This window comes from Ipomoea nil, unplaced genomic scaffold (genome assembly GCF_001879475.1).
Source record: "Ipomoea nil cultivar Tokyo-kokei standard unplaced genomic scaffold, Asagao_1.1 scaffold2144, whole genome shotgun sequence".
Lineage (NCBI taxonomy): Eukaryota > Viridiplantae > Streptophyta > Magnoliopsida > Solanales > Convolvulaceae > Ipomoea > Ipomoea nil.
The window spans coordinates 6,624,154-6,634,491 of record NW_017618572.1 but is presented as its reverse complement, the minus strand read 5'-3'; the positions used below and the strand labels follow the sequence as shown (position 1 = coordinate 6,634,491).

At 37.9% G+C, this 10,338-nt stretch overlaps 1 protein-coding gene and 1 long non-coding RNA gene across 2 annotated transcripts; one reads left to right on the top strand and one right to left on the bottom strand.

Annotated features, from left to right (window-relative positions):
• Positions 1-6,231: 6,231 nt before the first annotated feature.
• LOC109148695 (replication protein A 70 kDa DNA-binding subunit D-like) lies at positions 6,232-8,888 on the top strand. Its single transcript, XM_019296431.1, has 11 exons — positions 6,232-6,372; positions 6,476-6,746; positions 6,827-6,923; positions 7,007-7,134; positions 7,219-7,306; positions 7,416-7,548; positions 7,638-7,922; positions 8,021-8,257; positions 8,349-8,432; positions 8,704-8,789; positions 8,885-8,888. Exons 1-11 carry the CDS (start codon positions 6,232-6,234, stop codon positions 8,886-8,888), a joined length of 1,554 nt encoding a protein of 517 aa, XP_019151976.1.
• A 944-nt stretch (positions 8,889-9,832) lies between these two features.
• On the bottom strand, positions 9,833-10,338 carry LOC109148729. Its single transcript, XR_002048854.1, has 3 exons — positions 10,262-10,338; positions 10,043-10,128; positions 9,833-9,951 (listed from the first exon to the last, which is right to left on the bottom strand). It is a non-coding gene; the product is annotated as an uncharacterized LOC109148729 (long non-coding RNA).

The following is a 10,338-nucleotide window of genomic DNA, read 5'->3' as shown; positions in this document are numbered from 1 at the left end:
TGCATCACCAAGCACTTAGTCACCAAAGGATTGAACAAAGAACGAGCGACAAGCCGAACCCCAAGAAAAACCAAGAAGGCTTATCATTAATCAAGCAAGGAAAAGACAAAGTTGACTTATAACCAACTATCCGGTGAAGGTAACGAGGTTGCTGATTGGAAACCGGACCCGACCTACTGAGCGGAAAGAACATACGAGGATCTTGACTCATCTATAACTCGTACTTAAGAATCAATAAAACTATACGATGGGTCATCCTATGTATTCAAGCCCCTTTTATTGTGCACATGGGCATGAGACTTGTCGGGACTTGAATCTGTGCATTTTTGGGATTTTTCCCAAAAGAATTTACTCTTCCTAGTCACCTTCCCGCGGGTCCCCAACGGGACCTTGATGGGACCCCAACGGGACCTTGATGGGACCCCAACGGGTCCTTGACGGGACCTTGGCGGGACCTTGACGGCGCCCTGGTAGGAGCTTGGCAGGCGGACGACCGCCCACCTCGCGCCCACTGGTACAATGTGTTGATTTCTTAACTCCTCATTTTATTGATTCGTGGCGCACCCGTGTGCCTCGATTGATGAACGCGAGTCTTGGGTAAGGAACCATGGGCCACCCAAACATGGTGTCCTCGGTAAAAGACCTTGACACGCGAGACACCGTCAGGAAAGCACAACCAATTGCATCACACAAGTAGTTGAAGTTGGACTCTACGATGCAACCGACTAGGGATGATTGGCATAAAGGATTGTGCAAACCAAAGAGGCGAGTTGGGAACTCGTGCTAAGGACTCACAAAAGCCTTAAAAGTCAAAATGCTAAGGATGGACCGGGACTCCCTCAAACCATGGTTATCGTTCAAGCAAATCAGAGGACTCCTTACCAGTTGTATGGAATCAAGAACTACGTAGTCCGTGGTGCTAGGCAAAAAGTAAAGAGCACATTTGTGCCAAGATCTCAAAGGGTCATTAAGGACCCACAAGGAGATAAGATGACTCGTAAAGTCACCAAGTCATTCCACAACGAGATTAGGTAACCAACTGTGCTTCAAGAAGAAAAAGAGCATGCAAGGACACCTTCATCATTAAAAGTAACACAAAAGGGCACAACAAGCCGAACCTCGGGGAAGACATGAAGTCTTACTAAGAATTTCATTCACTAAAGAGGAGATGAAGTTCAATAAGAAGAGGAAGCCAACCCAAAGTTTATCGACTCCCAAGAGACTTTGGGAAGAATTTGGGAAGTGCACCCTTGGACGCATTAAAGAAGTAAGTGTTAAATCGTCACGGGAGATTCTCTCAAGATAGGAGAGAAGGATGAAACTTTAGCCTGGGAAGCAAGGTCTAACAAGGATCTTAAAGTCAAGCAAGTGCCAACACCAAGGTAGAAGGATCATCAGTTCGTCAATACGTCGTGATCAAAGCATCAAACCAAAATAGTCACTTGAGATCGAGAACCCTTAACCCATCCTAGCCAAATTCCTTCCCCTCCCGCGGAAAATCGGCCCCCTCCTTATTTCAAAACCCTTTCTACCCTTCAAACCACATTCTTGATTCCCTATTTTAACGATTCCATACAAGGTGGCAACCTCACACCCTAAGTTGCGACCTTGAAAACTTTGATCCTAATTCCTAAATTCACTTCGTCCTCAGGTTGAAACCCACTCTCTTAGCCCTTTAAACCTAATCATTCCCGAAAACCCAGCACACATAGACACACAATTATGCAGTTTCCCCGTAGAATACTTTCTCTATAGGACCACCATACTACTTTTGACTCGTAACCCCCGCAATGATTTCTAAGCTTCGGGGACGAAGCTTCTCGTAAGGGGGGGAGAGTGTAACACCCCGTGTTACGGCCTTCAATCCCGGATTAATTATTTAATTAATCCCGTTGATAATAATTAAATATGATTTAATTCGGTTAGGTTTCCCTTTAATTAATTAATAAGGTCCACCATGAACCGTGGACCCTTGCCTAAATTAGAGTCTTAAGCCTATTGGGAATAAAGGAAGTAGGCCTGTTACTATTCAGATTATGATTAGGATTCTCTTTAATTAATATGGTCCACTATGGACCATGGACCCTTATCCCTAAAACAAGTCCTTAGTCGTATAAGGAATGGAATTAGCAAGCCCATAGTATTTAGACCCCAATTATGACTCTTAGGAATATATATATATATATATATATATATATATATATATATATATATATATATATATATATATATATATATATATAGGATCATAGGAGGCACCTAAATCTTACACCACAATAATCTCTCACCACACAAGAAGTTCCAAGAATCCCCTTAGGAGAAATCAAGAAAGAAGAAAGCTTAAAGAAAGACCCTTCATAGCCAAGGAATTAATTAAGGCTAAGAGGTAACCCATGTCTCAACAAAACCTATTTTCATAGCTATGATTCCCATCTTAGGATTTCCCCCATATTCTTGTGTGTTGATGATTCGTTATAATGATATTGATAATTGGTGTTATGATTCCATGGGTGATCTTGATGATAAGAGGTTCTTGATGATTATGTGGTGTTCTTGATATTCTTGATGATTATATGATGTTCTTGATGTTTATGTGATATTCCTACCAAATCTTTATATTAGAAGATGAATTGTGTTCTTGTTGATTTAAAAGTAATTAGAACCCTAGGTTGTATCGTGGAACTCGTATGGTATTGTTCTTGGTATATTGAGTGGGAATTCGTATGTTTTGGTGTTGATTATGTTTAGAAAAGCATGATAGGTTATGTGCCGTATGTTTCTTGATTTGGATCCGTTAATTGTCTACGTGTGTTATCAATTGCGTTTAAAAGTGTCTGAGCATGGTTTCGGGTTTCACAAAGGTTCCCGGGACGTTTTTGTGATAAAAGAGGCAGTGGGGGGTAGGTGGGGGTAGGGGACCCGCCACCTACCCGCGGCCGTTGTTGGCGTCGCTGGCAGTGGGCAGCCGGCTGGCGGGCAGCTGCCCGCCGGGCACCCGCTGCCCGGAATCATCGTCGCCGGCGGGCAGCCGGCGGGTGAACTCTCACCCACCGGCTACCCGCTGGAAAAATACCCAATTTGGGATTTTGGCTTCCCCGTTTGATGTTCCCCCGACCCCCGTGCTGTCCCAACGGACTCCATCTATCGTGCCTATGTCTAGTTTGATATTTCGGGTACCGTTCGTAGGTGGTATGAGTCTTATATATTGCATGCTAGTTGAATTGGTATCCCGTTGACCTAGGTGAAAGAAGTATGAACCCCTTAGGATTATTCTTGGTATGTGAAGGATCACGCATAGGTTTTGTTATACGTTTTCTCCCCCTTCCCAATGTGTTAATGTGGGCTGCATGTGCTTGCTATGTGTTATGTGTGCATGATACCCCAATTTGGTTGCGATCATATTGGTTATACGGGCAGTTGATGGGTTGAGAACCATACTGACTATTAACCAGGCCGGTTGCGATCAGTCAGGTATATAAATATTATATAGGGCTGCGGTCCACCGTGTGGTTGCGATCAAACGTTTCTACATGAGCTGCGGTTCATATTTCCTGGCTGCGGTCAAATGACATACTCTTGGGCTGCGGTCCACTGTTTGGTTGCGATCAAACTATGATGAGCTGCGGTTCATCGGTCGGTTGCGATCGACCCTTCCGTGTTGCGATACGGGGCAGGGTGCTGCGGGGCCGTGTCAGAGCTATATGCGTTGACCCTCATGTATGGCCATGCGATTGGTCCTGTGGCGCCGACAAAGTGTGCTATGTGATGAGATATGGATGAGTTGTTGTTATGAGTGTCTCGGGAGGTGACTTTGGGATTTATGCTGGGAATCGTATATGTTGGGTTATGGATATTAACTGTGCTTATCTTTATCTGCCTTGCCTGTTTCCCTATGCTTATGAAGTGTATATGCTTGATTATGACCGTTGTCTGTGCTAAGCTCTATCTGTTGAGTCTATTCCCTGTTTTGAAAGCTAGAGTCTCTTAGGATATATTTTCATGCTTCGAAATGGTTTTTCGTATAACTATGTATATATCTATATGTATTGTATTTCAACGCGTTGGAGTGGGTTGCCAGCATCTCTCGCTGAACAGATATATTTGGCTTTCAGGCACAGACGAGTAGATCACTGGAGCGCGCTAGAAGCTTGGGACGTAGATTAGATAGTTTTCCCTTTCGGCCTGCGTGCCATGATTTTGTATTGATACTGATTGAGGTTTTAGAATTTAGCCTGTGCACCTGAGTTCTCTAGCTCGGGTGTGGCATAGCACCCCGTACTCTTTGTATTATGTTTTGGGAATTAATGAGATTTCACCTTTAGTATATAAGCTTCAAAAGTTTCAAAATTTCGGGGTGTTACAGGTCGGAGCTATTTGGCGACATGGTTGTTGATTAACGGGGAAGGAGGGGGTGGTTTGCGGTGGAGATTGTAGAGAGATCGAAAACCAGTCTGATACCAGATTAGAATAGACTTTCACAATTGATTAACACAACTGCAGGATTACAGAGTATATCTAACTCTATCTAATCCTAACAAATAGATTACACCAAGTCAACCTATCTAAAGCCACACAAAATATAACTATAGAATATAAAATAATAATAACAATAATATATTATTAGCTTATACTAACAAAGGGAGTATTATTTTTTTTGCCAAAACTAGCTTTGCAACCTTTCTGAACTCCTAAAAGGCTAAATATTCTTTTTTTTTTCCTCAAACAGACATTCCTTATTCCTTGTACTAAACTTTATCATTTGTATTTCTATTGGTAGATGTTGGATCTACAGTGCAATCCAGAGAGGATTTATCGTACCTTGACTTAGATAGTTGGATTAATTCCAGATAACGTTAAATGATAAAATATCTATTAGAATACATCAACACATGAAATACAAGGTCTACTGTTTAATTGGCTAGTGCATCTTCTTAGCGAAGTTGATAAATCTCCTAAATATATAGGTGCCTGCAAGGATTATATGTTGGAAAAAATATATAGCTTAAAATGACATATTAAGTGGCTATTTTGTGGTACAATTATCAGTGGGGTCAACTTTCAATTTGGATCGGATCAAAGTTGATTCGGATTCTTCGTAGTGAGACGAAGAGATTGATATATTGTACGCTCAAAACGGATAATGGGTGAATGAGATATTGATTCTCAAAGTAAACCCATTTGAGTTGGAAAAGTGAAGGGAAAAATATTGGGAGTAGCTTTTGTCCCGCATTGGTTTGAGAAGTGGATTTGCACCACTATTTTTACAATAGCTCTATTAAGGTTTATTGAATTGTATAGTGTAAATGTGTTTTCTTGTGTGCAAGGGGTGGAAATCAAATCCCAAATTGAGACAACAATGTTGTTCGAAATGATTTATAATTATCAAATTAAATGCTATTTAATCCGAAAGCATAATTTTCAGCTCCGCTTCTACTCCATTATTTAGCCTACTGTGTTCTAAGCCTTGCTCTTGTGCTCAAACCTTGAACCGTAGCACGTTTTATCCTGGGAAACCTACGCTACAACGCTCTTAGCATTTGTGGGATGTAGCAAATAATGTTTTAAGGAAAGAGTAATTTGCTCGACTCGTGCTAACAACCTACACCAAACCCGAGCCATATCTCTTCACCCTTTCCTTCCCTTTTATCATAAAATAGTAATCCTTATTTTGTAGGATTATTATTGAGGGTTGCCAACAAAATATCCAATACATTATTCCTAGCAGTGTTCAATATATATTGGTTTGAATAATTCCTTCTTCCTACAAGTGTTGCTACAAGATGGGAATAAATATACTCCATATCTCTATATATATTAAAGCAAAATAACATAGTACAAAAAGTTCCCGCCCAAAGTGAACGACGTCGTTCCCAGAATATCAGAATATTAAATGACATGCGTAAGAATCCAGGTGAGACCGTTCAGTTACCAAAGAGTTTTTAAAAAAAAATATTATTGTTTCCTTTTATTTTTGGTTTACAGAATCAGTTTCAACCAATCAAATTAAAGACCTAATTTGAAATAGGTTGGTCTCTGCGTTTTCCGATAACATATTTATGTAAACAATTATGTTCACATATTCATTACGCCGAATTGGTTTTTTCAACGATAGTGCAGGCCATGGATATTTAAATAACAGTCTCAGCAATTGTACACCATTGCTCATCTTTGGATCTCACAAGCTCATCTACACGTAATAGCACAAGTTGCAGGCGATACAAGCAGGCAACAATGTACGTTCTTGCAAATGATATATCCCCAATGAATACACACAACGCACTGCGTTTGCGAACTGTGAGGGCATATGACATCCAAGAAAGGAAGTCGTCTTCCGTACTCAAATCCAAAGAAGTTGTGTTCCGTGATCAGCAGGTAATTTTTTTTTTTTGAAACGTACTGTGTAATCTGGAAAAAATCTTGCATATTACTGACCATTACATCATAATCTAAAATCATAAATTGCGATTGCTTACAGGGCACCTTTTTGCATGCCCACATACCCAAGGAATTTGTAGACAAATTCCGGTCGACTTTTACAGAAGGCAAAGTGTATGGTGTTAAGAACTTTGTGGTCATCACTAAATTCTACTCTTTCAAGACCAGCCCACATAAATTCATGATAAAATTCAATTATAAAACTGTTGTAAAAGAGTTGAAGGGTACAAATTTCCCAATGCACATGTACAGGTTGATGGATTTCAAGGCACTAAAAGCTAATCAATCTGTTGATGAGAAGCAACTATTTGGTACGGCTATATTATTATAATTTTTTAAATTTTTAATGCTCTTACTAACGTTACACTTTTCATTGTAAAAAATGTGTTAGATGTAATTGGCCGTGTGGTAGAGATACATGCTCCCCAAGAAAAGGTAATAAATGGCAAAAACTCAAGGTTGATCGACTTTGTAATTGAAGATTCTGAGTATGTCTCTAATTTTCTCCCTTTTATAACTTTCTATTCCTAAAGTGTTTGCAGTCATACCTAACATCTATTAAAAATTATAGTGGTATTCAATTGGGTTGTACTGTATGGGATGACCACGTAAACAAAGTGGAGGTGTACTACAATTCTGCTACTGAAGAACCACTATTGGTTTTAATACAGTTTTGTAGAGCTAGAACCTGTTTGAAAAGTAACTACTCATTTCTTTACTGATTTTTTTTTTTTTTAATATTAGCTAAAGTTGGTTTAACAATTGTTTTTTTTTCCTATTTAGGTGGTGATATCAAAATCTGTTCATCATATGATGTTACACAACTCCTATTCAATCAACAAAGCCCAGAGTTCATGCAGTTTAGAGAAAGGTATGTAAAAGAATTACACTGTTTATCTACAAATAATATTTGCATATTATTTCTTAACTTCTATAAAAAAAATGACTCAAGATAGTGTATGATATAATTCTACCCACAGTTTGTGCCTTGAACAAACTCCGATGAGGAGTATTGTTTCACAGTCCAGTTTCAACCCTGGAAGTTCATACACTGTCTCCCTCAAGGATGATTTGCAATTAAGAACTTTGACAGAAGTGTATGCAAAGAAGGAGGTACGAAAACAATCACACAAACTAACAAATTAATAATGGTTAACATCTTATTTTGGCTGCTAAATCCTAAGTAATTATATATGATGCAGTTTGGTGAGTTCTGGGTAGCTGCTAGAATAATTTTCATTGACTGTGATGGTGAGTGGTATTATCCATCGTGTCGTACTAAATCATGCTACAAGAAGTTGGAGCCCCAAAAAGAGTTTCTATATTGCAAGGACTGTGATAGGACTTGGGGAGATGGGATATTGAGGTATAGGATTAAAATCAGGGTTGTAGACATAAAAGGAAATGCTCCCTTTGTCATGTGGGATAGGGAATACACTGAGTTGTTAGGTATGAGTGCACTGGAATTGAAACAGAAAAATTCTCAGGTAACACAATACATTTACCTAATTTCTTAACTACTTATATTTGTGATTTGCTCAATGAACATGTACCCCTATTAAACTTTTATCCTTTTCTACTGTAGGGAAAAAATGGTGTGCCTGCTGAAATTCAATCATTGGTTGGTCTCAACCTAATTTTCAGAATTGCGTTTCGAAGGGAACAGTTTCTAAACCTCCTAAATGCCTTTTCTGTGATGAGGATTATCAATGATGTGGAAATGTTAGAGCTACATGCCCCACAGTTGATGCTCGGTAGGGATAAAGACCTTAACTCGAAGTTGGAACTTGAGCTTACAGAAGATGATCTTTGGGAAGATGAGGTATTTAGGAGTCATAAATATTGTTAGCTGCCTATTAACTCTGGTCTGAACATTTCTATACCTAACACATAAAACTTAAATGTTTGTTTAGGATGAGTTGAATGACAATGAAGCCGAGAGTCCTCTACAGGCTATTCCCCTTAATCTCACTGGTGATGCCTATGAAGCAGGGGCAGTTAAAAGGTCCTTGATGGATGAATTTTCAAGTACCCAAAGCTCCAAAAAAACAAAGGAAGTTGTTGTGAAATTAGAAAAATTGAAGGAAGCTTGAAACAGTTTGGACAATGTTTTTTGAGAATTTTGGCCTAAGTTGTAGGCCCTCTCTGGATGAACCCAGATAGACATTTTGGATGTTTTCTAATTAGTTTGTTTGCTGTTAAACTTTGTCCAAACTTTCTTTATGTATTTATTTCCTGCTTTCTATGCTATTTTTCACTAATTTGCAGGACTTCACTTCTATTCCTAAAATAGTCTATCTCAATAATCAAATGACAGGTCTTAACCCAGTTGATAGCCATTTGCATGCATTTCTGTAACAGAGAAATTTATAACAAAATCTATAACTACCAAAAAATATGATTGGTAGTTATTACTCATGTTTTTTCGAAAGTTGTTATACTTTTGCAGGTAGCTGGAGTTCAAATATAGAAAACAAACACAAATATTGAATGATCCACGCATCAGAAGATGTTTGTGCCAATCAAGTTCAAGGAACATATGGTGTGCATGAAGATCAAACAACAAGATCCTAGATTGTTAGAGAATATTTTAGGATATCTATAATAAACTAAATAAGTTCTATTTAGATGTAGAACACTATACGATTTGTATCTTAAACACAAGTAGACTATGAAGTGTTATCCTAAAAAAACATTTTTTTTTTCAACATGCTTATTAATTGGAAATCGGCATTCATAGCAAATGCAATAAAATAAACTATTAATAGCATGAAAACACGTATAACAGAAGTTTCCAACACACAAAAATGAAAAATGTCTTACATACACAGTAAAGTATATATACAAAATAACAATGAAATGTTACCTGCTTTGCCTTGGAAAAACATAGTACAATCTGTATCCCTTCCGCACTCACAACTTTGGATCATCCTGCTAAGTAAATTGCCACAACTGAGGTTAGTCAATGAGAAAAATTAAATTAAAATATCCTAACTAAAACAGTGAGAACTGCACAAATATTCTAAGCTCACAATTACAATAACATGGTTCAAACTTACATTTAAACATTTAGATCTGTTCTGCGTATTCTCTTTGGTCACCAAGTATACTTTAAGGTCAGGTAAGATCTCAGATTGTATAAACCAACAAATTCACTGGAAAATCAAAGGTCAAGTTAGAAAAGAAAATTTGGCATATTATACTTCAATTACTAAATGTGTCTTGAAAAGTAGTAAACTAACATTACTGGAAAACACTTCCAAACTCACAATTTGGATAAGAAGTGGAACTTAATCCTCCAAGCAGTGTAAAAGATATGAACTGCATACTCTCTTTGGTTCCCAAGTTGACGTTTGGGTCATCTAAGATCACAGATCTGTAACCCCAACACCTTCACTGCAAAATAAAATGAGGTTTGAGAACAGTTCACATAAAATACTTCAATGTGTAAATGTAGTTTGCAAATTAGTAAAGTAACATGACCTGCTCTGTTTGCAAATTAGTTTGCCAAAAGCCCTGCAAAAACCTATTTTAATAAGCATAACTGAGGGCAAACTTATACTATAACATTAATTGTCCACTTTTTCATATTAAACTCTAACATTACCTGTTGACTAATTGTATACTCGGTTTCGTTACCAACTTTTAAATTGAATGAGTTAAGATCTCACACCTGTGACGAATACACCTTAACTGCAAAATCAAAAGTCATTCTAGAAAATTTTTAACAAAATACTTCAATTACTAAATGTCTTGGAAATTCGTAAAGTAACATTATTGCTAAACACTTATAAACTCACAATTAAATTAAAAGTTTTTAACTTACATTTAAAGACTGTAGAAGATCTGTTCTGCATAATATATTTGGTTACTAAGTTTAGCTTTGGGTCATCTAAGATATCA

Coding starts and splice junctions, on each gene's coding strand:
- LOC109148695 (XM_019296431.1), top strand. CDS start 6,232: ATGTACGTTCTTGCAAATGATATATCCCCAATGAATACACACAACGCA. Junction 7,549..7,637: donor AAGTGTATGCAAAGAAGGAG/GTACGAAAACAA, acceptor TATATGATGCAG/TTTGGTGAGTTCTGGGTAGC. Junction 7,923..8,020: donor TGAAACAGAAAAATTCTCAG/GTAACACAATAC, acceptor TTTCTACTGTAG/GGAAAAAATGGTGTGCCTGC.